Below are 27,326 nucleotides of genomic sequence, written 5' to 3'. Positions count from 1 at the left end.
ACTCGGCATCATCTTCTCCTGCACAAGCTTCACCAATTGTTCCATTACAAAATCAAGTTGTTGTATTACTTGTTGAAGATCTGGCGTGGAAAAAGTAAATCTCACGCCTTCGGGACTGGAAAGCAGTTGAGCAACCATCTGAGAATCAATGATATCTTCTGCTTTATGTGCTGCTTCTTGGATTAGACTTTCCAAACTTTCTATGTGTTTGGGGAGTTACGGGAGTAAAGATTGTTCAAGAATCTGCTGCAGAGAAGCAGCTTTTTGGAGGAGGGATTCGAGTTGTGGTTTGTTGTGATCAACAATCCAGCGTGATTGTTGAGGGTTCAAAATTTGTTGTAGGATGGTGATGAGAGGTTGAAGACTGTAAGCCATTTTTCTGATCTCTTCTCACTCACAAAGGATAGGAAAATTTGTAGGTATCACAATAATGATCCAATCTGTAACTAGGCAGCTGTAGTAGTCTTGAGGAGTTGGCTCTGTTTTTATTAGGGTGGTTGTAGTTTGCATGATATGCATTGAATTGATCCAGGATTCGCATATTTTTATAATAGAGCTTTTTTGGCCCTCAACAAACAGGTTAAAAATAGAAAACAAAATCACCTCGACTCATAATGAAATCGAGGCCTCGAAAGAAATAACAACAATTAGGTGAGAGTCAACATCACTCCATCCATCAAAGTCTACATAGTCAAATTGGCCAAACTACAGGTCTCAATAAATACACAAATAAGCAAAAAAGCAAAGAAAACACATTTTCGAAGGGAACAACATAAGGAAGAAGAAGAAGAAGAAAATGAAGTTATAATTAAATTCAAACCATTTTCGAAGCCAAATGACACAAAATTAACCAATTTTAAAGGTGTGTGTGTGTGTGTGTTTTTTTTCTTTTCAAAAGCATCTGATCTATCTTTTTATATTTTTGGATAAGTTGGTAGCAGAGAGCGATAATAAGACTGACCTAATCATCATATGAAACGATACGAAGTTGGAGGTCGTAGTTCCCGTATTCAGATTGTTGTTCCTCCTGAATCTGTTTTGCTGAGGCCACAGCAGAATCACTGCAAGCTTCTAAGTGGATTAATTGGAGGGTTGGGATTTCTCCAATGCCTGCGGGGATTTCCTCTAGCTTTTTACAATCTTCTATAAGGAGATGGCGGAGTCTAGGGAAGTTGGTTTCATCAGCTCTCCAATGCACCAATTGTAAACAGTAGAGTTGTAGAAACTGCAATGAGCTGAATTCATCTCCTTCTGCTATTTCCCACTCTTCTTCTTCTTCTTCATTTGTCTCATTGCTTTTGAAGGTACAATAGTATATGTTAAACACTTCCAGATTGGGTAGTGCACATAGAGCCGTCATCGCTACCGGAGTTATTACACAACTCATCAGACTTAATTTTCTAAGAGTAGATGGAAATTTGAATCTGCACAGAAATTTGTTGAATGATCTCCAACTTAATGTTTGGAGTTTGTGAAGATGGGTGAAATCAACTACTTCACTCAATTCAGGCCCATCAGCAGAGAAAAGCAACTTTTCTATATTTGGAATTCTTTCCAAGAAATCCCCAATCTCTGACGCACATAGCGTCACATACCACATAGTCTGCAGCTTCATCAGAACAGGTTTTTTAAGGTAATAATCTCTTATAACGAGACATGCACCCAACGAGATGAGATGTCTTAACTCAGACATCTCCCACAAGTCAGGTGGGGCATGGCCACCGCCTAGCCTAGCAATCAATGTTTGCAAATTACACAATCTTGATATTCCACTTGGTAATGAATAGCAGTCAATAGCTAAGTAGCGTAGGTTCACAAGTTGTAATATTCCTTTTGGAAACTGGCCGATATATGTTTCCAATAAATCCAACACCCTAAGCAAGCTTAATGTGAAAAACATGGGAGATAGAATGGGAGATAGAAAACTATCCAACTTGATGAAGAGTAGAAATGATCGAGCAAGTGACATGCCTGATGAAGCATAATCATCATCTTTCATTCCATATGATGTGTGAATCCTCACACGACGCATGTTAGAGAATGTCACCTCCGGGGCATCCTTCACACATAGAAACTTGTCATCAAAAGCTTTCCTGATGCATAAATCTCTCAAAAGGTCATGCATGCTGTAGCTCTTTGGTTTTCCACGCCAATGATAACTTCTAACCGAAACTAGATTCCTTTCTACGAGTGACTTTAAGTAATCCTCTGCCTCTTCTTTTAAACTTTTATCTCTATTTACTTTCACAAATCCTTCTGCTACCCACATACGTATGAGTCTGGAGGCCTTAATCTCATAATCTTCCGGAAATGCTCCCATATACAGGAAACATGGTTTCAGGTGAACCGGCAAATGGTTATAACTTAAGGATAGTATATTGGAGAACTGCTTGTTCCCAATATTCTAAGCAGCTCTTACGTTGTTCCCAATATTCTCCCAAACATCTTTTGATCTTTCCACCTTTAACAACAGCCCTCCAATCACGCTGATGGCAAGAGGAAGCCCACCACAGTCACTCGCAATCTTCTCTCCTATCCCTTGTAATTCAAGAGGACAATCCTCCTCTCCAAACACAATTTGGCGAAGTAGATCCCAACTTTGAGACTCGCTTAGCAATTGCACCTGATGCTGCACACTCTTCGAGTCTACATATTTGGCGACATTTGATTCCCTAGTGGTAATCACAATGCGACTCCAGTTGTTGTTGTCTGGGAAGTACATCCGTATCTCATCTCAGAATTTGGTGCTCCAAATATCATCTAATACAATCATGTATCTTCTACCGTATAAGCTCTGATACAAAATATCTTTTAACTCACTATCTCCCTTTTCCGTATGTTGGTCACATTCTTTTCCAACTATGCAACGAATAAGGCCTAGAACAATTGCTCGCATGTTGTAATCTTGTGAAATTGTGGTCCAAGCAAGATAGCTAAAGTGATCAACAATGGAAGGATGTTGATAAAGTTTTCGAGCAAGAGTGGTTTTACCTATACCACCCATACCCACGATGGGCAGGATCTCCAGCTTGCTCTGCATCCCGATCAGTCGATCCTTCAACTGCATCAGATCTTCATCAACTCCCACCTCGACGCTCTTCAAATTCAGATCTGGCAACAAAAAAGGGCCACTCGATGAACTGCCACCCGGCATCATCTTCTCCTGCACAAGCTCCACCACTTGTTCCATTATGAAATCAAGTTGTTGCATTACTTTTTGTAGATCTGGCGTTGAAAAAGTAAAGCTCACACCTTCGGGGATGGAAAGCATTTGGATGGAAAGCATTTGAGCAACCATGTGAGCTTCAATGATATCTTCTGCTCTATGTGCTGCTTCTCTAATTTGACTTTCCAAACTTTCTATGTTTTGGGGGAGTAAAGAATTTTCAAGAATCTGCTGCAGAGAAACAGCTTTTTTGAGGAGGGATTCGAGTTGTGGTTTGTTGTGATCAACAACCCAACGTGTTTGTTCAGGATTCAAGATTTGTTGTAGGATGGTGATGAGTGGTTGAAGATTGTAAGCCATTTTTCTGATCACTTCTCACTCACAAAGGATTCAAGATTTGTTGTAGGATGGTGATGAGTGGTTGAGTAGTTGTTTATGTTTTTATTAAAGTGGTTGTAGTGACTGCATGATATGCCTTGAATCGGTCCTGGATTTGCATATTTTTATAATAGAGCTTTTTTGCCCTAAACAAACAGACAATAATAAATTAATAACAATTAGGCGAGACTCAACATCACTTCCTCCAAATCAAAGTCTACAGAGTCAAATTGAGCAAACTACATGTTTCAATAAATGCATAAATAAGCAAAAAAGTAAAGAAAATACAGAACTGAGAAAAAGTTTGTAAACAACAACAACCGGCATTCACCGTTCTAGTCAGCCTCAGCATCTGCCATTCTAGTCGGCCTCAGTATCAGGCGCTTCGCAGATTGCCTGCTCAGCTTCCTGAACCTCCTTCTCTGTCTTCCTGCCTTTCTTCGATTTATAGTACAAGCTCATGAAGGTACCCACAGCTCCGTACTTCCTCCTGGCGTGCTCGTAGAGGCCAGCATCAAACATTCTCCAGAAGTTCTTCTCACTGAGCTCGGACACAGCATACTGCGGCTGGTATCCGTGGTTCTCAATCAACCAGCTCTCCATCCTACGGACTGCCTCAGATCCGTCGAATTCCTCACCTCTCAAGACTGGTCCGGGGGCGTAATAGACTCCTACATCAGTGTACATTTGAGCATAGTGGGTATCACCCTGTCTGCGCTGCAGCTCGAATCCTGGCTCAGGATACACCATGGTTTTCACTGGGAGTTTGTACAGCCTGTGTGGGCAGAGCCAGATGGGATATACCTAATACAACATTCACTTGTTACTATAACTGAAAAAGCTAAGAACATCAATTCTAAGACATATTATTATGGTTGTCATAGATATTAAGATAGGAATATATACCTCCATCTCTCTGTGGACCCATTCCAGAGCATCTCCCACCTTGTACAGCGGGACGAGCATATCCTGAATGACGTGCATCTCATGGTAATAGTTTCTAATAGCGTCGCCTTGAGTTGCCTTGAGGAGAGAAACCTTAGGGGGCATCAACCAACCAAAGAGAAACCTGAACCACCACTGGTCAGCAAAGGGAAGAATGAGTTTCCCCTCCCAGTACAAGCACCTAGTATGCCTGTGGTAGTATTCTCTCGTTGGGATATACTCGACAAATTCCCCTTTCTTCAATGCAGACTGAGCATGCTGGTAGAACCAGGGTTTGAACCACCAGCCAACACTGTTGATCTTGTTCCCCTTCTTTTTGGCTTCTTCCTTTGAAGCATACCAACCTGTCATGAAGACAGCTTCAGTTGGAGAGTAGATCATCGTCTCAACAAAGTCTGGTACCTTGTCAGGATTGTCCTGATCCCCGTCCCTTGGTGCGAATGAATCAATATAACCTTGGGCGAGCTCCTTAAGATTACCCACTAAAGGCTTGTATGTTACCTTCATATATTCTTTGATAGGGATGAGCTTAATCTCAGCTGCAACAAGGAGTCCAAGTGTACCCTGAGACCATGGGATAGCATAGAAAAGGTCGGAGTATTCATTGTCTTTTGTGGCTCTAACCAACCGACCATCTGCCAAAACAATTTCATAAGCCACAACAGTATCGGAGAACAGGCCATAAATATGGGAGCTTCCTTCAATACCGTAGCCATTGATCAGACCTCCAACAGTAAGATCATCAAGCTCTGCAACAACTGCAAGAGACAGATTCATCGGGACAGTGACCCTGGAAATCTGACCCATATTGACCAAAGGTTCAACTCTAGCTACCATTCTCTCCTGGTCAATCTCCAGAACATTTCTGAAGGCAGAAAGGTCAACCTCAAAATGGCGAGCACGCTTGTAGTCAACATTGCGCATTCCAACAGCAATCCATGGCTTACGGGCTGTGCAGACTAAACCATCCTTCTTTGGGTTCCTCTCCTTGAGTCGCTTCACAACTTTCTCGACATTTTCGTCATGTTCCTTTTGACGCTTCTTGAATGATTTAGACTCGGACCACACATCCCCAAGATATGTGAGGAAGTATAGCGTGAATGAAATTGGAAGGACAACAAAGATAACAATTATCCATCGGAACTGGACAAAGTAGTCCACCCAAATCTTCTTTCTCTTGGGACGTAGGGGGGCCTCTAGATCTGCCATTGTGATAAAGTAGAGGCCTACACATATTGCAAAAAGTATTTAAGTGAGAAAAATAGGAAACAATGCTGTACAGGAAATGAAAAAGCGTAAGTTCCCATGCAGCATTTAGAAACCAATTTTATCAAATAAAGATTTCATGAGGTGCAGCAATCACAATCACCGCATCAATTCCAATGGAAGAATGCAGCAAATGCCTTTTCCAAATATTACTATAAGCCTGCACCTAGATCTCACAAGTTTGTCCCTTCAATAATACAGTAGATTGTATACGGTATACCAACAAAAAACTTTGAGGAGTAACAGAAAAGAAACTAGGTATTTTATGTGGGACTGGATATACACAATTAAACAAAGGATATCGGATCCAACTTACGTCAGTCCAAAGCCACAAAAATTTTGTAAATAGTGAGTCCATTCAACTAAAATCAAAGCATCCAAAGTTTATTTTGCATTGTTTCGGTTAGAAAAAGTAAATGCCAAAAGAACATTTTCACTAAAAATCAAGAAAGCAATTCAATCATGATGTGCAGCAACAAACGTGACTAGATCTTGGTGCAAAGGTGCACGTCAAAGAGAGATATATATTTACATGCCCCTCTAATCATCTACAATTTTTAGAATCCAACAAACATCATGAAATGACGATACTCTAGCCTAGCTACCAAAAACAAGAGCTACAAATAGTAGTTACACTCAACTTGCAACCAACAAAAACTCTGATGATATCTCCTCAAACTGAACAACAAAAACTTCGGTGGTAATTAAATATACAGCAACTCGATTTTGTACGTAACATGTTTGTGTGTGTACTCCCAGAAGCAATCTTTACAAAGTTGTATTGGTTTCGTGTCTTAGTAAAAAAAAATTGCTTAGGAGTAACAACAAAAGATGCACTAATCAGTCAGGTTGTTTGCAGAAAGCTTCAGCTCTTTAGCAAAAAGAAGAATTTCGAAATTCAGCAGCCAAGTGACTTGAAGAACTAACTACATCTGCAAAATGAAGTACAGATGTAGCTCATTATTCACAGACAAGAGCATAAACACAAGGAACACACCAAATCAACATCAGAAGCCATAAATTTGACCACATTGCATCCAGCAGCAGTAGCAACTGCGGCAGAAGAAATGAAGTCTGGTGCAATTTCTAAAAATTATGACAAACAATCACACAATTATTAGACCATCTCCAACTGTACTGCAAATCCCAAAATGCAGTAAGCAGTACAGCAAATCACATCCCATTTTGCGTTTCTGATAAGGTTTTGAACAGTATGCGATTCTACTGTTCCAAACGCAAACACATTTTTCAATTTCTGAAATATTGCATTCAAGTCCCAAATCTTTGTGCATTAGAAAAATGGAGAAGGGAAGAGAAATACCGTAATGAAGAAGAAAAGCCTGGAGGATAAATCTCGTGAAGAAGAAGAGCGGCGCGGCGGAAATCTCGTGAAGAAGAAGAGCGGCTAAATTTCAGGGTTTCTTTATTTTTAGTGTTGTACTACTATTTTATAATTTTATTTTTACTTCTTTGGACTTAATTGATCTTTACTTAAATCTGACCTATACGTTTTGCCGTTTTGGGCTATTGATTTTATTTCTTGAATTATTGTGAATAAACATGTCTAATTATGTAGATGTAATTATGTGAATTAAATTATATGAGTAGAGTTATAATTATTGTAATTTAAGTTATCGTAAATTGATGATATGTGTATACAGTGAAGAGATGAATGTGGCTGAGCTCAATGGAATATAAGTTAAAGAACCAAATTACAACATAATTCAAAGTTCAAAGATCCAATTAAATCAAACAAAAGTTCAATAACCTAACTATTTTTGTGAGAATGTACGTGAAAAAATGAATACTATTTGTTAGAGAGTATTAAGGATATGAAACTAACTCTGTGTTAACTCAGAAATGAACATCAACGCTTTCTTCCACCCCATTGAGCTAAGCCACATTTATCTCTTCACTATATACACATATCATCAAAATGCAAAAAATAACTTGCAACAAACACTAGTTTTTCTTTCCAAGAACCGGTGGCACCTTCTCTCTCTAACTTCAACTACCTTCACATCTGCATCAATCCTCACCGGGCTGTCGAAGAAACCTCTTGATCACAGCTCTGGCGATTGGAACGAGAGCCAGAGCCGCGATCTGAAGCTGATCCGAGCAGCTCGTCTTGATACAAATCTTGCCCCTCAGCCTGTTGTCCAGAGCAGCTGTGATGCCTAGCTTGGATCCCCTGTTGATAGAGATGCAAGAATTCACATTGCAGCCATAAACAACTTCATCTCCGCATCTCATTGCAGATATTCCCATTGAGCTCTCGTCTTGATTGAAGAACAAGTTTACACAGTATGCTCGTTCCCCAACTGCAACGCGGTCCTCAACTTTGATGGTTGCTGCTCTGTGCTTTCTGAAGTTCTTGATCTTGGCTTCGCCTTTGATTGATCCTTTACCTCCATGCTTTGATGAATGCAGCTGGATTTTGAATTCATTCTTGTCGCTTGTGAGCTGAGCTGAGATAATGGCTGGAAGGCCATTAGCAATGTTGATTCTGTCTTCAATGAGCAGGCCATTGTAGCTGCAGTCATGGTCCCATCCGTGGGGGGTGAGAACCGGCCTTGTGAGGAGACGGGAGGAGGGTTCTGAGACGCGGTATCTGAAAGAAGGTTCGTCTCCATCAAAGGAAGGTGGGAGTGCCATGTCTGCTAAGGGAACTACCCCTGATTCTAAATCTTCCCCCTCCCTATACGCCTCCCTTTGGTCCCGGCTGAGTTTAGCAATCCGTGAGGCGTTGAGTGGCTTGAACGGGGCAAGATTATCGTGCTCAACATCTGATCCAACAATGTCACCACTTTGATCACTTGATAGCTCTGGATGAACATTGGATTTCAAGAATGAAGACAAGTAGTGAGATAGAGGAGGCGAACGGCTCAGTAATCCAAATGGCTCCCCACAGTCCAACGGGCTCCGAGTTGCCACCACGGAGCTCACTTCTGATAGAATCTTCATCGAGCAACACAATAGCAGCAGCTGAGATCTCCATCTCTCTCCATTGTGCAACACCGTTTCTCCGTGTCCATTCCTTTCCGCGTTTTCAATAACACAGACTGGAAGCACTGAGTCAGAATTCATCACCAGTGGCTCTGCCTCCCCAGCTGAGTGGCAAATGAGGCGTTGAACAACCTGCGACTGCTGAGCAACGAACGCCTCATGGCTTATAGGATATCCATCGGGTCCATCCGGAGGTACTGCAGCTCCATGTGTGAAAGTAACAATGGATTTTCTCCATATTGATGAACCAAGACAAGAAGTGACCAACCTCAGAAGAGGTAAATCATCAAGGTCCCCTCTTCGGGTGTCTAGGCGGTCTACGTATAGGACAACATCAGGTGGAGATTTCTTCATCACTTTCTTGATGGATGACAAAATCTTCCTGTTGATGGACTGGTCTATCAAAGAAGCTCTAAGACCAGGGGTGTCAAAGATCTTTAGCTTCACTCCGTTGATCAAGCCAGTGATTTCCCTCACACAAGCCGTTGCAGGCTCAAACGCGTCAACTACAGCACTGCTCTCCCCCACAATGGAATTCACAGTAGCACTCTTGCCAACTCCAGTCTTTCCTATAATCAAGACACTCAATGGGAAATCCGAATTGTCCTTTGTTTGTGCTTCGAGTTCCATGGCTGCACTCTTGATGGAATCGAGATGGAATTCTAGCGAATGGGAACTTCCAGCAGCAAGTGTTAGCTGGTGTAAAACCTTCGCAGCTACAGAATCCTCAGGGGAGCGACCCAGTCTCTCTAGAAGGCGCAGATATTTCACTCGTATGTTCTGTATTTTCTTGATACTCACCTTCTCCCTTTCACTTAAAGCTTCAACATTGGTCGAGGAAGGATTCACACCATGTGTTCTAGCTGCAATGCCTGGAGACAAATTCTCCACACCATCGATAGATACAACTTTGATAACATCATCATCTGAGGCAGCACTTCTTACGGCCTCAAAAAGAGCAGCTAGAACAGCGGGATCAATCATACGTGTCCCATTACTCATCCCTCCATCTGCATCCACCTCGTCATGAAAATCTTCAAGAACCTCGCTATCAATCTCTTCTGAATGATCAAGTAAAACCCCTATTGTGTGAGGAGTAGTAGAGTCTTGTACCACATCCATTTCAGCCTTATTGTCTGAGTAGAAGCTCGATTCTTCTACATCACTAGGCAAGAGTTCACTGGCTTCAACTTCTTTCCCAGTTTCTTCTTCCAATTTTGAATCTTCAAACACAAATTGACTGGCAGCAACTGCACTAATCGAGCTAGCATCTTCATTGATGTCAACGCATTGATGAGCAGAGCTAATTTCGTGGTCAGCATTAGAGCGAAAGGACTCAACTGTCTGCTCAATCCCTTGCTTCATTTTTTCCACATTCTCACTCTCATAAATTTGATTGAAGATACAATCATCCTCTAAACCATTATTACTGCTCTTGCAATCCATGTCGCCTGGGGAAGCTGCAGCTTCTGCAACCGAAGCAACACAAGATATTTCGGGCAAAACTATGCTCTCAGCAAAGTCAGCAGCCTCTCTAAAACCAACCAATTCCAAACACTCCTTCCTATCCTCAACAACATCAACCTCTTTGATATCCTCATCCATATGAATAAGCCCTCCATTATGTCTTGATTCTGATGTGGGATTAAACTCTTTGTCCACAGCCAACGAGTGAGCCATAGTTTGTTCATTGAAATCAAGACCATTATATTGAACAAGAGAGTTCTCCACAACAATAGGCTCCTTCTCATCTAGCAAGTCCCCAACAAGCTCCATTTCCACAACATATTCACCTTGTGACTCATTCTCATCCCCTTCATCATCACTCTCCACCATTCTAACTTTTGGTGCACTAACAATCCTATGCAACACCTTAATGCCAGGAACCCTTGCAACACCAGAGAAACCTTCTTCCTCCGAAACCCCGCTGCCATAAGAGTCATCATCGCTGTCACCGGATATCTTGGCAACCGGAATAGCTAACTTTCTTGCTGACAGAACTCTTGTGCCCATAACTGGTGTAAACTCTCCCTCCTCAACCTCCTCAGCTTCCTCATCCACTACAGCCACAATAGGCCTAGAACTGCCTAACTTAGCACCATTCTTCTCTTTTTCGACTAGCTCATCATCACTTGACTCACTCAACAACGACCCTGAATCATCAGAGTCATCATCAAAATCACCAACTCCCTTATAAATTTTCCCACTTGGGTATCTAGAAAGAGGCCTAAAAACACCCATCCCACCTACACTACCACTTTCTTGAACAAATTTACGCTCGTTGCTACTACTACCCTCAACAACTTCTCCACTCAATCCAACCACCGCATCACCAGAAACAACAAACTCATTAACAATATCAGTTTCTTCAACAATCCCCTCATCTTCCTCAACAACACCAGAAACTTCTAACATATCCTCACCGCCCTCAAAATCCTCAAGCTCGCTACCACTGTAATAACTACGACTCTTGGACGAAACAGAAGATTCAAAGTCGGAATCATCCACAGTTAGAGGAGCTCTAATACCTGAAACGCTGCTGTCTGAGCGGCCCATCTGTGCTCCCGGAAGAGGGACGCCATGGATGCTTGAGCCCATTAAGAAAACTTCAATCTTTAGGCTCTTGCTGGTTTTGTATGCATGTTTTGGAACTGTTTTGTATGTGGGCTTGTTTTGAAATATTGAAGAAAACTAGGTAGGTCAGTGTTGTGGGGTGTTTTTGCGTTTGTGTTTCTTGTTGGAGGAGTTTTTGTCTTTTGTTTAAGGGTTTTTGTAGGATTTGGGTTTTGTTTTGATTTAGGTTGTGGTTGTGGTGGCGACATGAAAGATTGGACATGGCATAGGTTCTTGGTTTTTTTCTCTTGGGAGATAGAACTTCGTGGATGCCTTTTCGCCTTGTTTTTATTTGCGGCATACAATTCAATCATTTCGATATTATTATTAAGGTTTGTGTTTTTTTGCAGCTAAATTAACATTGGTTGCTGTTTATCTGTATTTTGAAAATGGGAAAATAGTAATGATTCATTTAAAATGGACTGTGATAATTAAGGAACATCGAATGCGCATGTAGCAATCAATTATTAAAATGAGAAGATGAAACATAATTTTAAAATAGAATATGTTACATAAGGTCAGATAGTATCTTTTTTTTTTTTTTACTTTAGTAAAAAACAAATGTGAACAAGAAGAAAAAAAACAATCAATGAACAATAATAAACATATATGGAATAATGGAAATATAAACCTAGTTCAAGAAATATAATGGAAAACTATTTTAAAATTATAAATAAGGGTCAGTAATCAGTATTAACCTAATAGGGCGGGGTAATATGATGAAATTATCTTTTTGGATTATATTTTAATTTTCACTATCATAAGGGCTCGTTTGGTTTTCAGTAAAGGATTATGTAGGATAATTTGTAACCAGGATATTTAGCGTGGATAATCACAGATTATTAATACTGAGTTGGTGTTTGCTATCATGGCTAAATACAGAATATCTTGGTTTAAGTTAATCCTTGGGGGAGGTGGTATTATTAATCCTAAGAAATTTGGATTAATAATACTGGGTCGTGGAATTAAACCGGGTCATCCGCATTATTATTAAATAATACCAAGCACTAGATTGATCTGTACTAAATTAGCTAATACAATGTATTAGCCAATATCAAACATGCCCTAAATATATTACATAACATCAACTAGTAGAATTAAATTAAGAACAACATGAAAACGGTGCCAAAATAAGTCAAACTAGCGCAATATAGTGGCTCGGCACATTAATTTTTATATTTAAGTCTTATTTAATAAATGTAGTGGATTTGTGTTTAATACCATATGATTCCAATGTGATTTCAAATTCAAAAAGGTAGTGCTATAATATATTAGAGGGATGTTTGAATTTACTCCTTCAAATTCAATTCTAGTGATAATGCAAACCAACCCACACAACTTATTGGTTTTCAAAATTAAATACATAATTCTTTGCTTGAATCAATATCGAGATTAATTAGTAAAAAGGTAAAAGAAAGTAAAATAAAAATTACTCCACAGTTTACGCTTTACACAAATATTTCCATCTAAATAATGGTTACTGTCGGTATTCCCATGGCAAAATGGCGGCTATGCACCATGGTGCCACCGCCGCCGCCACCGCCCTCCACCGCCGTCGATTCACGCACGAGAATATCAGTCTCGTGAAACCAGTTTTCTTCGTTTACAGCTCTTCCGCTTCGTTCCCATCTAAACAAGCCCGAAGAAGAAACCATCTCCGCCAAAAAATCCTCAAAACCCTTAAAAATCCCATTATCCCCAAATTACCGCCTGCAAACCCGATAGTCCCCGTTGAACCCCCACCTCAAGAGATCGATTTGAATCAGGAAATTAAAGAATTTGAGAAGTCTGAAAACGAAGAAGCTCGAGAATTGCAAGAACTGAAGGAGGCGGAGGTTTCACCGCCCGCCGGAGTTGGGATTGATGGAGGAATTGGTCTAGCCGGTAAAGATTCAATCTTGAAATATGGGTGGTGGTTTGTTGGAGCTTTCGTGTTCCAGACAGTTTGTGCTGTTCTGTTTGTTGGTTTGGATGATACTGACAATAAAAGGGAAATTGTGAATGGAAGTGGTGAATTGAGGGCTGTTTTGGATGAAACTGCGAGTGTGAAAACGGGGTTGAGAGATAGTGTTATTGGAGATGGAAATGTTAATGTGGAGAAATTGGAGATGGAGAGGAAAATTGAGGAAATTCGGATAATGGCAAGGGAGGCGAGGGAAAAGGAAAGATTGCAGTCGAATAGGAATGGTAATGATGGTGAGGATGGTGAGGATGATGAGGGGTCTGATGGGGGGAAAATTGTCAAGAGTGGGATAGCAGAGGAGGTAGATTGTACAATGGTGAGGTTGAAGAAGAAGCTAGGGAAAACGCGCTTCAAAACACCATTGGTTGTGCATTCAAATGAGGAGACGAAGAGAGGCGGTGATGAGGTTGAGAAGGGTGCTTTATTATATAAAAAGAAATATAAATACAAAGATTTTTCTGGTGATACAATGGAGAAACCTAAAGGTTTTGTAGGTTTAGATGATAGTAGAGTTAATGGAGATGTAAAGGAAAGGAGTGAGTTATTTACAAGTGGGAATGGTGATGATGATGGAGAGAGGCAGGCTGAACTGTCTAATGATGATCCGAAGGGATCTGATGCAGTTCTTGTAGTGGAAGAGGATAACAAGAAAGGGATTTCAGGAGCAACCGAATCCACTAGGAATACGAGGAGTAAGGTGACAAAAGAGAGAGGGACGAGCAGGCAAGGAAAGAGAAAGGGTGTCGCAAAAGCCAAGGTGGTAGATGGTAGTGCCCTTAGAAACTCTCATGTTATCTGAATTTTGATGGCTTTTTATAGTTTTATAGTTAGATGTTTGAATTATATTGTTTCTGTTGTTTCTGATGTTTTGGATACACTACATTTGTTTTCAAAGTTATGAAGCTTATATATGTGAGTATATTGTAGCCATTGGATGCTTTCAGTTCTTTAAAAAGATTGTATTGAATACCTATTCTAATTGGGACCCAAAAATCAATTGGTTATGCTATTTAAACACCCAGTCTACTTCATGAGTGATCTGTATGTGCTGGATATTTGATAGTAGTCAAAATATGCATGTATCTAAATACCAAAGTGTTCTCATTGAAGCTGTGAAATCAGGAAAAGCTAGTGATCTCGACGCTGCAGAGGTATCCGATAAGCTGTCTACTGGAAATGGTTCTTTTAGAGGCAAAGGATTTGGAAATACTAAATCAGCAATTAAAAGCAAAAGCGATACTGGCCTCTGGTGGTTGAATCTTCCTTTCGTTCTAGTATGTCCTGAGAAACCTTCCTGTGCTAGTTTCTTGCATTTTTTCTTACTTCGCATCACAGTATATAATGCCACTTTTGCGATTCAGGTTATTTTCATGCAAAGACGCACCAGTGGTAAAGGGCTTTACACGTTGAAAAGCATTTCAAGCACAGACGAGCAGGTATCTTACATTGTAGCTTTTGAGGATCGGGTTGATGCAACCAACTTCTGTTATCTTCTGGAATCGTTCTTTGAGGATTTGGGAGATTTCAAAGCTGATGTTGCTCCATTAACTGTCAAAGTAAGTGAACTGGATCTCACCCCGTGGTTCAACTTTCTTGATGAGTCGCACATTACTGAGATATATAGCTCGATTTCCAGGAACTAAAAGATGCAGTGAAATCACATTCCTTTAGGGCGCTTGTCGTGAAGAGAGGGAAACTTCAGCTCTATGCAGGACAACCACTCGCCGATGCTGAGATGGCATTACGAGCCATGATTGAGCAAGGCTGAACAGCTCTATGCACCTCCCACTATGTTACGATGGCGGAAGGAGTTTTGTAGTTTTTGTATGTTTTCTTGAGAGTTGGGAAAGTAGTTTTTGGATTTTGAAGAGCATTATTGTACTAGCTTATTTCCATTTTTGATTTGATTCAAATTCACAACTGTGTTAGAAGTTTTTTGTGAATGATAACAAAATCTTTGAATTCTTTACTACTTTGAATGTTCTGTTTTTCTGTGAATGAAACAGAAATGAAATAAAGATGGCAAGTAATTGGAATCAAATAATAGCATTATATAAAAATTATATAACATCCTAACATTCATGTAAAAATGATCTTTACATGAAGCAAATCTTATCCTGTCACAGCTAAAAGAAAACTCTTGAAACTAAAGACCTGAATCTACTTGATCATAATTCATAATCACTATACTAAGAAGAAACAAGTTTGACCATAGCTTGTGCATGAATAGCAGGCAGATTAGAGTGGCAAAAGCTTTGCCAAAACTCCTGCTTCTCTTCTTCACCTTCTGTCATTGCTCCATACAGTGAGACCACAATTCCTCTAGCTGCTTCTCTTGCCTCAGGGAGCTTGTCATTCAACAGCTTCGATGCGATCTGAATCAATGCCGCTAAGCCAAACCCCTCCATGCTTTTCAGATCCTAATTAATGAGCATTTCATACGAAGTTAGCTATACATTATCCAGTTGTAGTGCATGCAAGAAATGGTGAAGTTGCTGCTCTGTGGCATACCATGTTTGAGACGCAGTTGGAGATAGAAATCGCGGCCTTTGCCCTGACTCTGAGGTTCATGTGCCCGACGTATGCACCGAGCTTATGGAGGAGAGAGAGAGGAGCCATGGACTTTGCCATAGCCAATAGTGCCTTGTCTGCTTCTTCACACACAAATTTCTTGTCTTGTGAAGCTTTCAGTAGCAGCTGCAACAACTGTAGAGAGAGAGAGAGAGAGAGTTGAGTCATTGAGATTTTAAGGTTAAAGGAGTTAACTTAAGGTATAATTTTGTACCAATTGGCTAAAAGCATCAGGAGCAGATTCAAGTAGGGTTTCACCAAAGGCATTGAAAATATCAGCAGCAGCCATGATTGAAGTCTTGCACAGTGCACTTCTTGGATTCTTGATTGCTTTCACCATCACTAGCACCACTTTTTCCCTGCATTCACCACACAATTCATCAAACCGCACAATCTAGAGAGAGTTAGATTGAGAGAGAGAGAGAGAGAGAGAGACTTACAGAATTGGCTGCAGAAGAGCAGAGTGATAAAGCGCGAATCGCCTAACATCATTGAGTGACTCACACACCTTCAACCAATCTTTTGACTCCAACCCTCCAATCAAACCCTAATAAAAGTTTCAAAAATTCAAAATCTATATCACATTGCTCCGTTGCAGAAAATCACGGATTCATCGACACAAGAATTGAGATTTTTTCAGGAAAATACCTCAATTTTGGAATTAGGGTCTTGAAAGGGCTTGAGATTTTCAGAGGAAATGTAGTCGATGGATACATCCGTCGACACCGGCAGCGGAACCATATTTTCATCGTTGACGCCATGATCGGGCTGCTGCTTCTCCTTCTGAGCTGAGATTGCGATCTTCGCTTGCTTTTTAGGCCTTTCGGCAGTGATTGGCAGCGTGTTATCAAGAGGCCTCAGTGCCATTTTTTCTGAAATTTTCTTCGATGATTCGAAAGTTTCGACCTTTTAGAGAGAGTTTTTGAAGTGAGAGGAAGAGAAGGATTGGATGAGATGACTGATATAAGATGATGAAATTGGAGGTGAAAATGCTTTTCAAGAATAAAAAGGAAAGTGAAAAGATTTGGGTAACGGTCGTTTGTGAATTTGAATTTTTGGCTTTCAAACAACGGTCATTTCTAGAATACCCAGTTCTCTGCGGTGCCTTTTACTCCGGTTGGGTCTTTTAACATTGAAGTCGCACAAGCGAGAAGAGGATTGCAAATTTATCTACTGTTTTTGTTGTGTGAAAGGAGAAAGGTCTAACAAAAAATAATTAAACAAATTGCCTTCTTCAAAAAATGAAACTTTTTGCAAATGTGGAGAAAAATATTGAATTTTAGGGTGCGACTATTTCATATACATTCCAATTTAAATTCTATACAGTAAATTACTTCATTTCAGTCAAAGGACATCAGTGATCAGGCCATCTATTATGTGTCTTTTTTTTATATGCCATTCAATTTAAAAAATGATCCAAAGTTTTAAGTGAATGAATTATTATTTGTCTCGTAAACTTTCAAATTTGATTTAAAGTTTCAATACTTTATGCACGTGTTGACTTAATAATAAAACTTTTTGTTAAGGTCCTTTAATGGTGTCCTACAAAAATGTGGTATTGTCTTTGATTATTTTTGGGCCTTAATAATTAGCTTTTATTTAAGGGGTTTTGGCAAATAAAATCATGAACTATTTCGAATTTGTGATTTTAACGTGATTTTTGAAGTGTAGCAAATTAAATCACTACCTTTTTAATTTTTGCAATTTCATCCCCTCATTTCTTTTTGGTCGTCGGATTGTTGAGTTAGAGTTTACGTGGATTAGTTTGCCACATAATATTCATGTTACGATGTTATTTTCTATAAAATTGCTGGATATTGAAAATTATGGTGCAAATATAGGATACAATGCCTTTATAATTTGGAGAAATTTTTAATTGAAATTGTACGAAACGACATCGTGACATCGTTTATGCCTAACAAAAATGACGTCGTCTTTACTAATTCACGTAAGCTCCAATTCAATATTCATGTTACGATGTTATTTTCTATAAAATTGCTGGATATTGCAAAAATTGAAAATGTAGTGATTTAATTCGCCACACTTCAATAGTCACGTTAAAATTGCAAATTCGAAATAGTTCGTGATTTTATTTGCCAAAACCCCTTTATTTAACAATGCTATGTAATTTGCGTTTTATTCACGAGAGCGCAATATGTTAGTAAGATGTTTATCCTTTAATTAGTAAGATGATATTTCAAGTCATCTAGAAAACTAATACTATATAAATGTAATTCTCTATCTTATTTAGTAAACAAATTAACTTATGCTTGATTAGATAATTATTTTTTTGGTGAATAATAGAAGTACATAATAGCCTAGCGCTTTATATTGCACATAGCCACACTTGCACATATGTTGAAAATAAATGTATTTTGTATAGCGTTGGCAACTTGTGTAATCGTCTCGCATTTTATATCGATATAGCAAATTTTCAAAAAAAAAAAAAATCCTTATTATCGTTTTCAATTAAATTTTTGTGCTAACACACATGATGATCATGTGTTCTTACCCGAATGCAACTTTTTCACGTTAACGCGACAAACATAATAATTTAATTAAGAACACGAACTTTTTACAAATAGACCCGACACAACACGAGATAATTATAACAACAATTAAGTTTTATATTCTTATTTATAATAACATTAATTACATAGTAGTATTTTATTTGCCTTTTATGTTATTATCATATTTTTTGATCACTTGTAATGTGTTATTTTTTAATACGCTTAACACATTGATATAAATTGTGACGTCGGATCGAACCATATTTGACAACTCTAATAATCAAGCCATAATTCCTACCTCCATGGACCATGACCTTCATGCCAATTAAATGCAGGGTTGAATGAGTAACAAAACAAGAATTATGGGCTCATTCATGAAGACATCAAAAGTTCAAGCCTTTTCCCGCAAATTCCAACTTTTCCTCAATTGCTTTCGTCTACACTATCAAATGCCCCACTGCATAAAATCTGCAAACCAATTCTGCATCGCATGCATCCTCACTGTCCAAATTTCTCCACCGAAATTGCATCTGTACATACAAATCATCGTATGCATATGTTATGGAGCCTCCGCCACCTCAATTGTTGGCATCGCAACCGCAGCATTTCTCCGTCAGGCGATACAACCACCGCAGCCACCGCGGCGAGGGCGGCGGGCCGGTGGAGATGACGAAGGAGCACTCCCACTCGGAGATTAGCGAGAGCAGCAGCGCCGGGGAGAGGCGCGGCGGAGGCGAGATGCGCCGCGCCGCGCTGGATTGTAACCTGGCGTCGCTCTGCGATCACATCCAATTGGAAGGGTTTAATAACGGCGTGTTCTCCGACGTCGTTCTGAACGCCATGGGATCCACCTATCACCTCCATCGCCTCATACTCTCCCGGAGTTCTTACTTTCGGTACGTCTTCATTCCAGAAAAGTGTAATCTGTTGAAGCATGTCTTCATTCCGGAGCTGAATTAATTATTGAGGTTCGGATTAAAGTTGCAGTTGTTCTGTGTTTATTGCTTTCCCGTTTTGTTAGAGTGAATTATTCCTCAGCTCACTAGCAAGTTTTCTCCTTAATTGTCAATAACCTCAACTTGATCGCTTAGGAACATGCTCCAGGGCCCTTGGAAAGAGGCCAATGCTCCAGTTTTAACCCTGAATGTGGATGATAGCAATGTAAATGGTGAAGCAATGGAGATAGCTTTGGCCTACCTGTATGGTCATTATCCCAAGCTTAATGACAATAACGCATTTCGCGTTCTAGCTGCTGCTTCTTTTCTTGACCTTCAGGTAACTAATGGAAACCAAATGTGTAAATCAATTAGGATTTGGCTACGACCTGTGAGTGGTATCAACTAACTATCGCTCTCATCATTGATCATGCCAAATGATCTTGCTGAATTTAGAGTGATAAACATTTATGGTTGCCCCCTGTGGATATCTACCTCTTTTGTTGGACTGACTTTGTATAACCAAATACGTCCTGTTCTTTGTGTAGCTGGGTAAAATTTTGTGCTTAGTTCTACAGGAATGTTGCTTCATTCATTTTGTTTAGAAGTGTTCATTTATGCCAAGTCCTTGTTCAACCAAAATTTGGAGACTTTACATTAGTTGCAAACTTGAATCTCAGATTTGTACATATTGGCCCAACACATTTGAATATTCATGATATTTGATTTCTCATTTCGATAACATAATGTTGTTTCTATTTCGCCCACGTACTCATCCCAAAGTGTACACATGAACTTCCTATGCCTTTTAAAAAGAGAAAACAATCAACAGATAAGGATTTAATATTTTTTAGAATTTTACACCACAATCATGAAAAACACATTCGTAACTGATAAATTGTTGGTGCAAGCCTCATATTGATTGCCGATCTGACATTGTTCGGTTGTAAATTTTGGATCAAGAACCACAATGTGCAGTGCCTTGATAGTTTCTTATAATACATTTTATGTGCAGGATTTATGTGCTATTTGCACAGACTTCATTATTGCTGAATTGTGGTCTACCAACTTCTTAACTTATCAGGTTTGAATCCTTTTGGTTATGATAGCATTCAGCTCTTTGATATAAGCATTTAGAATGGAATCACATTCTTTGTTATGTAGGTGTTTGCCGAGAGCCAAGATTATGGCTCACATGGGGAACGTGTTAGAAATGCTTGTTGGGGCTACCTTTGTCAAAGTGGTGCTCAGGAATTGAAAGAGGTAAATGTGCCAATCTTCTGATTCTGTAATGCTGTTAGCTTTAGAGATTTATTTTCTTTTACCTTATGAGTGGTGTCAGAATGTAGTAGTTTGTCTTCCTTTTTTTTCTTCTTCTAAGATTCTCCTATCTGTGTCAGGTCCTCCCAAAACTTTCTTCTCAAACATTGCTTGCTTTACTCACCTCAGATGAGTTATGGGTGCCCAATGAAGAGAAACGGTAAGGAGAACTGCAGAAGTAATTTAGAAGTTATTAGGAAGGCTGAATATCTTCTAATTTTCTCTTTCTTTCTTTCCTTCTTTCTTTTTCCTTTTTCCAAAATTCGGGAAGGTTTGAACTGGCACTACACACTCTTCTTGCAAAAGGTACAATTTGCAAAGAACATCATGAGCAGGACAGTGTAGGTGTTGAGGTCATAGCTAGTGTTGATTCTTCAAGAGTAAGCAGAAAATATGTGGGTGATGAAAGCACTAATGGTTTGCTGGAAAATGAAAAAGGGCGCAGAAAATCAAAAGATGAAGTTGAAGGCCAGTACACTGCTCGTAAAATTTTGGTGGAGCTTGCTGACTCCATAGTGGATTCTCATTCTAATGTCGACAACTTTGGTGAAGCCCGAACATTATATGGTGAATCTAATTTGGAGTCGACTTATGATTGCAGCAGTCAACAACCTTCATCAAGCAATACACTTTATGCAGATGACATTAGTGCTTCATGTTCTTATTCGACTATTGGACAGAGTGAATTAGCAAGCAGTGGTTTGGCGTCTGAAGGGCCTTCGGATGGTGATCCATGCTACCAAATTAACAGGAGCTGGCCACCAGGAAATCAAATACACTGCATGTCACTGAACTCTTCCTGTAATATGCTGATGCCTAATGAATGGGAAAGATGTAACATGTCACCTTTGACATGGGGTGGTAGGACTGTGGGAAGAAGAGAGGTAAAGCGTTGCCTAAAACGACACTGTGGGATGAGCAGAGAAGACTATGATTCTTTTGTTAACATTTTTGAAGGTGGCTCTCTTTTATACTGTAACATGTCTTTTGAGGCCCTCTTAAATGCAAGAAAACATCTTGAAGAAATGGGCTTCCCTTGCAAAGCAGTCAATGATGGTTTATGGCTGCAGGTATATTACTGATTTCCTGCATATACCGTCGTTTAATAAAGTCTATACTCAGTTGACAATGTGAACTGTCCATACTTCTGGCTTACTTGTTTCTCTTACCGTCTAAGCTGGCTTCAGCTCATTCTGTTCAGTTATTTAAGCTAGTATTTAACATTTACTACATTTATTACACTTTTTGCATCCTTGGAACTTAAATTTGCTAAGGTACCCACTTTTGGTAATTTTATTTGTGTTCCCAGTGTACTGAATTTTTTTTATAATTTCTTAGAAGCAATTTCATTTATTCAGGAACTGCTTTTCATTATTGTCTGCATTTTGTAGATGCTCTTAAGCCAAAGAGTGCAAGAAGTTGGTGCTGATACCTGCAGAAATTGCTGTCGCGTGAGTATTGCATGTATGTGCAGACAGCCATATGGATACGCAACTGGAGTTACTGCACCCGGATACTACATGCAAGACCATGAGCACAATAATCTTCCCCCAAATGAAATTGGGCATGTCTATCTCAACAGTTCTGCTCAAGGGGAAAGAAACGGCCTCTTTAGGCCAGTTCGTGTACATGACAGGGGCCCTATTGATGGGCTGGCAGGCATTGGCCGTGGAACTACGTTTGCGCCTGTAGCTACTTGGCCACCAACTCGTTATGTCTTCTCTCGTGTTCCATTTGGCATTGGCAACCGAAACAGTCAGCAAGCTCCTGCCAATGATGGACCAGATAACAGACCTGACAGCAATGTAGACCTTGCTGGGGATGGGTTAACTGTTTTGGTTGGGCTCAGTATGGGATCAAATGACGTCAATAACGTGCATGAGGTGCAACTAGGAAGAGAATTTGAGACAGGTCAGCAGAGCAGGCAGGTGGGATCTTTAACCCCTGGGTCAACTACTAGTGGTATTCCCATGCAAATGATAGACTCACCAGAGCATGCCATGGGGATTGAGTGGGAGAATGCAGATAGTTCTATATCATTGGACCTGAAGACACCTTTGAATCACTTTCCGCCGCTTCGTTTTGCGTAAGTCATACCTTGTTCTGCCACATCCATTTTGCTTTTTTAAGAATGTCCCTGCCATCTCATGGTAATACAATCTGACCGATGTTTCAACAGTCGATGATGGTTCACTGGCCCTATCTACTTTGTGTCAATTTTACTTTGTAGAAAAATGAAGACATACATTCCTCTTCAATTTTCTTCTCGAATGAAGATGAACCTATGCATTACAGTAGAAGAAATTTCTTCCATGTTTGACTTATTTTATTTATGTATAACTTTGGAAATATCTAAATGACTGATACTTCATAGTTGATGGAATAGAGTAATTGTATATTTTCTTATCATCGCCTGCCGGTTTTTCAGGGTCGAATTTCAGGATGTGCATAGACTCTGTGATGGCCAAGTCAAGCACTCCCCTGAAGCATTTTATGCAGGTTCCCTGTGGAAGGTATGGCAAACACATTTTCTCATTCAATTCTGTTAAAATTGCTTTGTAATTATTCATCGATTAGTATGCTTAATTTTTTTGCTTATTTATTTATTTTGTTATCATTTTGATCTCAAAGGTTAGTGTCCAGGCTTTCAGTGATGAAGATCCACAAGGACGTCGTACACTTGGTACCTTTCTTAGACCTTTTGTATCAGACTAAATTATATCTTTGAAGGAATGCCTTGTTCCAATGCTGTCTCTCTTGTATTGTATGTTACTCAGGCCTGTTTCTTCATCGGCGCAAGGCAGAAATCAATGATCCCCTCAGAAAGGTACTCAAAGTCATGTTTGTATGATACATTTTGGGCTGCAAACACAAGACTAAAACACATTTTGGTGCTCTATTACTGGGACCATGTCATTGGCTGAAATGTGATTTTAACATTTTTGGAGAAGCTTGTTCTAATAAGAACTTAGGCAATAACATCTAAAATGGAATCCCCTTAAATTCCGTGAAACACCAATAACAAAAATTACCAATGATGTTCATGGACAGATGCGTCTTATTGTTCAGAGCTTCCATATCCTCCCTTATGTGCTGTTTAGAAAAGTTGAATAAACACTTTGTTGTTGTATTCTTATGAGTTCCCACTTCCCAGTATCTTACTTATTTCATGATTGAGTAAATTCATTGTCACTGCTGATCACAATTATGATAAATGCAATCTTATGATACGGTAAAAGACAGATATTTTATCGTCTTAAAATTTTGTCACCACCAACTTTTTTAACCGTGTCAGCTTATATGCCTCTTTCCGATTATAATGTCAAGCAAAAATTGTTGGATAACCTTGAACCTTTATATCACCCGTCTTGCATAATTGCATTTTAAATTTCCTTTTCTCTTCTCTAAGTAACTTAAATTGACCATACATGTCTTTGCAATGTAATTCATACTGTATTATCTGTCTTGTGATATCAGGTTCATATGTACGTTGATTCTAGGGAAAAAGTTACTGCTAGATATCAGGTGAAGTCACAAGACTGTTTTCAAGGATATTGTACCATTAGTTAACTGGCTCGTGTTGTTTACTAGTTGCTTCTATCTTTTTGAACTTTCAGTTGATATGTCCGTCGAAGAGAGAGGTGATGGTTTTTGGGAGTTATAAACAAACGGGCACGCTTCTGCCAAAAGCTCCAAAGGGATGGGGCTGGCGTACAGCATTGTTATTCGATGAGCTCGGCGATCTACTCCAGAATGGAACCCTACGAGTTGCAGCTGTAGTGCAGCTTATCTGATTCTTCTTAAGGTTATTACTAGCTCCTCATGGTATTGCTTGAAATTTTCACCACACTAAGGATGCTACTACATATCTTCCGTCTCTAGTTTCAGGTGGAGTGCTGGAGCGAGTTCAGTTTCGTTTTTGTCCTTAGAGTTGCATCTATAGCTGAGCACATACAGTACCTGACATTATCTCGAGGACTTATGTAAGCCAGTTTTTATTTTTTCTTACATCTTGTGCAGTTACATTGTTGAGGTTAGAGGGATTATGTGTATATATATATGATGGGACACCTTATATCATTCAATTAAAAAATAAGGTTGTTGGCTTGGTGCCATTAAGGTGTGAATAGTCACAGTGAATCCTCCAAAGTCGTATTCGTTGTTCATTGTGGTACGAGGTATGGTAATTTATTGTGTTTGTATTCTAGTGTATTGCCCTTAGTTGCCAGAAGAGGTCAAATTGTAAAAGTTAAACACGAGAACTTGTGTGAAATTGTGTCACGAGTCAAGTGTCTTGGTGTTTGGATTTGGGTTTGGGATACAATCTTACGAAAGACTCCCAAGAAATTTAATCATCGAAATCTTATGTGGTTCGTATTCTATTCTTTTTAAATGTGGCACGATTGCGACATTAGAGAAAAGGGAAAAAAAAAAAAGTCTTTACTTTTTGTCTTATTTCCTATTTTCCACACAAAGCGTTCATTGGCACCACGATTTCTCGAACACGACTACGACCCATAGACCTAGTTGAATCGTAGAAATTGTGAAATTAAGGTGACAATATTATGAATAATGTTGTAAAAGTTGATAGATACTAGAATAAGTGGCAGGCTAGGACCAAGAATGATATCGACCGACGACCTGAAGAAGTTTGCGAGAATAATTAAAATAACAATTGAAAACGGACGAATGAAATCAAATAAACTGTTACTTTTTTTGAGTTTTTTCGTTTAATAATGAAAATGAATCACTAGTAAAGAATTATCTTTTCTTTGTTTCTCCTCTATTTTGAGAGATAATAAATTGAGTTATTGGATATTTGGATTAGCATCAAGTAAGAATAATGCAAAGGCTTCTCAACAAATCATTAATTATGAGAAGTCTACTATATCTTTCAGTCCCAATATGCGGCCCCCAGATATTGATTTGGTGATGGAGATTCTTGGGATCAGTGAAACTGTCGACCATGCTATGTATTTGGGATTGCCTACATTTGTCCCTCGCCAAAAGAAAGAAATTACACTTTGATTATCTCTCAAACATGAGAACAAACCAGGGGGCTTAGCCCACTGGCCACCGGGTCCTCACTAAAGTGAAGTGATCCGGGTTCGATCCCTCTTGGGAACGAATTGGTGATTGGAGATATAAGGTGGAGTTTGGTGAATGGAGAGATAAGGTGATTCTTGGAGTGGATGGGGAACTAACTACTAACATCTAACATGACTTTGCCCGATCAAAAAAAAAAATCAAACATGAGAACAAATCTGGCGATTCTGAACTGGATCTAATGGTGGGGGATCGCATGTTAAGCACGTTCCAGAAAGCTTGTCAACAAGTTTTAATTGAGCAGCACCTTTTGCCGAGGGAAGGTTCCCGCCTTTGGCAGCCTCCCCCTCAAGGATTGTTGCGGCTTGATGTGGATGTCTCCTATCACGATGCGGGTAGACGAGTGGGGATGGGCTTTATTCTTCGTGATGCGCTTGGGAAAATTGTTGCAGCTGGATGTCAGAGATTTGGCCATACAGCTACGGTCCTGCTTGGTGAACTTCACGCCCTTCTGCTTGCCATTGGGTTTTGTTTGGAAAATGATACAGGTCCTGTGGTTGTTTATACGGATTCCTTGCTCGCCATTCACGTTCTTCAAGACTCTCACCATGGTTCGGATTCGCTCTGTGATGATCTTTGGGAAGTTTTTTCTCATGCTCAAACTTTTGTTGTTGTGGATTTTCTTCATGCTCGTCGTGAAGCTAATCGAGCAGCTCATGAGCTTGCTCGTCATTCTGTTTTTGTCTCTGATGTAATGATCTGGAAGTTCGGTTTTCCCGACTGGCTCTCGGATATTGCTGTTGCTGATTTGGTTTAATATCAAGTATACTTTTCGTTTAAAAAAAAAAAAGAATAATGATTTAACTTATTATCCAATCAAACATGGACTTAAAATATGCGATTAAGAATGAAAATAAAAAACTATTATTAATTCTCATTAAAAAATAAATAAATAAAATTAAAGTAACAATTTGAGATATGAGTAGATGTGGTTTAGTTATTTTGGCGACACCATTTTTTTTATTTTTTATTTTATTTGGACGAAGGGTGATGTCTTCACTTCTTTTTAGTAGTTGCCATTGTTGACTCAGTGTCACATTAAAATAATATTATCTCCATCAATAAAAATTAGTTCTAGAAGAAATGGATGCAAATTTTAATAAAAATAATTAATGTATAGTAATTATAGAAAGGATTCTATTTAAAAATGGTTTAATAATAACAATTAATTATATTAGGAGTGAAGAGAATGATCCACCATGTGATAGAAAGTTTTTAAAAATAAAAATTGATCAATTTTTGTGGACATCCCAAAATAATAATAATAAAAAAATTATGAGCGAAAGAAGTAACCATTTAACATAATTAACAGCACATAAAATCGATTACAATTTGAAACGGGTTTCTAGCTTAAAAGAACTACCAGCTCGCCAAATATAATTTTTCTAGTAGATGGAGTAGAAGAACTTATATTATTTTGTTGAAATTAATCCAACTTCATAGTTGCAATAAAATAATGTGAGAAGTCTATTGCTCTCACATCTTCCAATAACAATTTTAATCTGAAATAGTTACATCATTATATAAAGAGGTGGTCTCTTGTGCAC

At 39.2% G+C, this 27,326-nt stretch overlaps 7 protein-coding genes across 11 annotated transcripts; 2 read left to right on the top strand and 5 right to left on the bottom strand.

Moving 5' to 3' along the window:
* Positions 1–961: 961 nt before the first annotated feature.
* On the bottom strand, positions 962–2,320 carry LOC130993081 (putative late blight resistance protein homolog R1A-3). The gene has a single exon (XM_057917804.1). The coding sequence runs from the start codon at positions 2,318–2,320 to the stop codon at positions 962–964; it is 1,359 nt and encodes a 452-aa protein (XP_057773787.1).
* An 84-nt stretch (positions 2,321–2,404) lies between these two features.
* On the bottom strand, positions 2,405–3,526 carry LOC130993080 (putative late blight resistance protein homolog R1A-10). Its single transcript, XM_057917803.1, has 2 exons — positions 2,821–3,526; positions 2,405–2,709 (listed from the first exon to the last, which is right to left on the bottom strand). The coding sequence occupies exons 1-2, from the start codon at positions 3,524–3,526 to the stop codon at positions 2,405–2,407; spliced, it is 1,011 nt and encodes a 336-aa protein (XP_057773786.1).
* Positions 3,527–3,729: 203 nt separating this feature from the next.
* On the bottom strand, positions 3,730–7,417 carry LOC130991803 (delta(24)-sterol reductase-like). Of its 2 annotated transcripts, none has more exons than XM_057916207.1 (3): positions 7,077–7,417; positions 4,451–5,715; positions 3,730–4,348 (listed from the first exon to the last, which is right to left on the bottom strand). In XM_057916207.1, exons 2-3 carry the CDS (start codon positions 5,696–5,698, stop codon positions 3,905–3,907), a joined length of 1,692 nt encoding a protein of 563 aa, XP_057772190.1. In that variant the 5' UTR covers positions 5,699–5,715; positions 7,077–7,417; the 3' UTR covers positions 3,730–3,904. The 2 variants fall into 2 exon arrangements, with proteins under 2 accessions (XP_057772190.1, XP_057772191.1); XM_057916208.1 differs by lacking the exon at positions 7,077–7,417 and adding an exon at positions 5,859–7,038.
* Positions 7,418–7,616: 199 nt separating this feature from the next.
* On the bottom strand, positions 7,617–11,688 carry LOC130991759 (translocase of chloroplast 159, chloroplastic). The gene has a single exon (XM_057916140.1). The coding sequence runs from the start codon at positions 11,357–11,359 to the stop codon at positions 7,784–7,786; it is 3,576 nt and encodes a 1,191-aa protein (XP_057772123.1). The 5' UTR covers positions 11,360–11,688; the 3' UTR covers positions 7,617–7,783.
* A 1,129-nt stretch (positions 11,689–12,817) lies between these two features.
* Positions 12,818–15,306, top strand: LOC130991800 (uncharacterized). 2 transcript variants are annotated; one of them, XM_057916205.1, is made up of 4 exons: positions 12,818–14,104; positions 14,460–14,611; positions 14,699–14,893; positions 14,974–15,306. In XM_057916205.1, exons 1-4 carry the CDS (start codon positions 12,877–12,879, stop codon positions 15,103–15,105), a joined length of 1,707 nt encoding a protein of 568 aa, XP_057772188.1. In that variant the 5' UTR covers positions 12,818–12,876; the 3' UTR covers positions 15,106–15,306. The 2 variants fall into 2 exon arrangements, with proteins under 2 accessions (XP_057772188.1, XP_057772187.1); XM_057916204.1 differs by having other exon boundaries at positions 12,847–14,104; positions 14,448–14,611.
* A 61-nt stretch (positions 15,307–15,367) lies between these two features.
* LOC130991878 (uncharacterized) lies at positions 15,368–17,039 on the bottom strand. The gene is made up of 5 exons (XM_057916317.1): positions 16,557–17,039; positions 16,349–16,455; positions 16,123–16,267; positions 15,849–16,043; positions 15,368–15,757 (listed from the first exon to the last, which is right to left on the bottom strand). The coding sequence occupies exons 1-5, from the start codon at positions 16,773–16,775 to the stop codon at positions 15,527–15,529; spliced, it is 897 nt and encodes a 298-aa protein (XP_057772300.1). The 5' UTR covers positions 16,776–17,039; the 3' UTR covers positions 15,368–15,526.
* A 1,801-nt stretch (positions 17,040–18,840) lies between these two features.
* On the top strand, positions 18,841–24,788 carry LOC130991770 (uncharacterized). Of its 3 annotated transcripts, none has more exons than XM_057916161.1 (13): positions 18,841–19,314; positions 19,510–19,693; positions 20,369–20,437; positions 20,518–20,616; positions 20,754–20,833; positions 20,945–21,743; positions 22,065–22,759; positions 23,102–23,186; positions 23,305–23,356; positions 23,451–23,500; positions 24,151–24,198; positions 24,291–24,478; positions 24,556–24,788. In XM_057916161.1, the coding sequence occupies exons 1-12, from the start codon at positions 18,980–18,982 to the stop codon at positions 24,465–24,467; spliced, it is 2,673 nt and encodes an 890-aa protein (XP_057772144.1). In that variant the 5' UTR covers positions 18,841–18,979; the 3' UTR covers positions 24,468–24,478; positions 24,556–24,788. The 3 variants fall into 3 exon arrangements, 2 of the variants coding, with proteins under 2 accessions (XP_057772144.1, XP_057772145.1); XM_057916162.1 differs by having other exon boundaries at positions 18,853–19,314; positions 24,562–24,788; XR_009091185.1 differs by lacking the exon at positions 24,556–24,788 and having other exon boundaries at positions 18,869–19,314; positions 23,310–23,356; positions 24,291–24,333.
* Positions 24,789–27,326: the final 2,538 nt, after the last annotated feature.

The sequence above is a fragment of the Salvia miltiorrhiza genome, chromosome 7 (genome assembly GCF_028751815.1).
Source record: "Salvia miltiorrhiza cultivar Shanhuang (shh) chromosome 7, IMPLAD_Smil_shh, whole genome shotgun sequence".
NCBI classification, from domain to species: Eukaryota; Viridiplantae; Streptophyta; class Magnoliopsida; order Lamiales; family Lamiaceae; genus Salvia; species Salvia miltiorrhiza.
Note: the sequence above shows the minus strand (reverse complement) of the source record. Positions and strands in the feature narration are given on the sequence as shown.

Bases quoted from the DNA above. Each gene is read 5' to 3' on its own strand.
- LOC130993080 (XM_057917803.1), bottom strand. From the start codon at position 3,526: ATGGCTTACAATCTTCAACCACTCATCACCATCCTACAACAAATCTTG. The intron at 2,710-2,820 runs GTGAGTTAAAAG...TGTACTTCCCAG, and splicing joins ACATACGGAAAAGGGAGATA to ACAACAACAACTGGAGTCGC.
- LOC130991759 (XM_057916140.1), bottom strand. From the start codon at position 11,359: ATGGGCTCAAGCATCCATGGCGTCCCTCTTCCGGGAGCACAGATGGGC.
- LOC130991800 (XM_057916204.1), top strand. From the start codon at position 12,877: ATGGCGGCTATGCACCATGGTGCCACCGCCGCCGCCACCGCCCTCCAC. The intron at 14,105-14,447 runs GTAGTGCCCTTA...TTCTCATTGAAG, and splicing joins AAAAGCCAAGGTGGTAGATG to CTGTGAAATCAGGAAAAGCT. The intron at 14,612-14,698 runs GTATGTCCTGAG...TTTGCGATTCAG, and splicing joins TGAATCTTCCTTTCGTTCTA to GTTATTTTCATGCAAAGACG.
- LOC130993081 (XM_057917804.1), bottom strand. From the start codon at position 2,320: ATGGGAGCATTTCCGGAAGATTATGAGATTAAGGCCTCCAGACTCATA.
- LOC130991770 (XM_057916161.1), top strand. From the start codon at position 18,980: ATGGAGCCTCCGCCACCTCAATTGTTGGCATCGCAACCGCAGCATTTC. The intron at 20,438-20,517 runs GTTTGAATCCTT...TTTGTTATGTAG, and splicing joins CCAACTTCTTAACTTATCAG to GTGTTTGCCGAGAGCCAAGA. The intron at 22,760-23,101 runs GTAAGTCATACC...CCGGTTTTTCAG, and splicing joins TTTCCGCCGCTTCGTTTTGC to GGTCGAATTTCAGGATGTGC.
- LOC130991878 (XM_057916317.1), bottom strand. From the start codon at position 16,775: ATGGCACTGAGGCCTCTTGATAACACGCTGCCAATCACTGCCGAAAGG. The intron at 16,044-16,122 runs GTACAAAATTAT...CTCTCTCTACAG, and splicing joins CTGATGCTTTTAGCCAATTG to TTGTTGCAGCTGCTACTGAA. The intron at 15,758-15,848 runs GTATGCCACAGA...CTCATTAATTAG, and splicing joins CCAACTGCGTCTCAAACATG to GATCTGAAAAGCATGGAGGG.
- LOC130991803 (XM_057916207.1), bottom strand. From the start codon at position 5,698: ATGGCAGATCTAGAGGCCCCCCTACGTCCCAAGAGAAAGAAGATTTGG. The intron at 4,349-4,450 runs GTATATATTCCT...ATGTTGTATTAG, and splicing joins GGGTCCACAGAGAGATGGAG to GTATATCCCATCTGGCTCTG.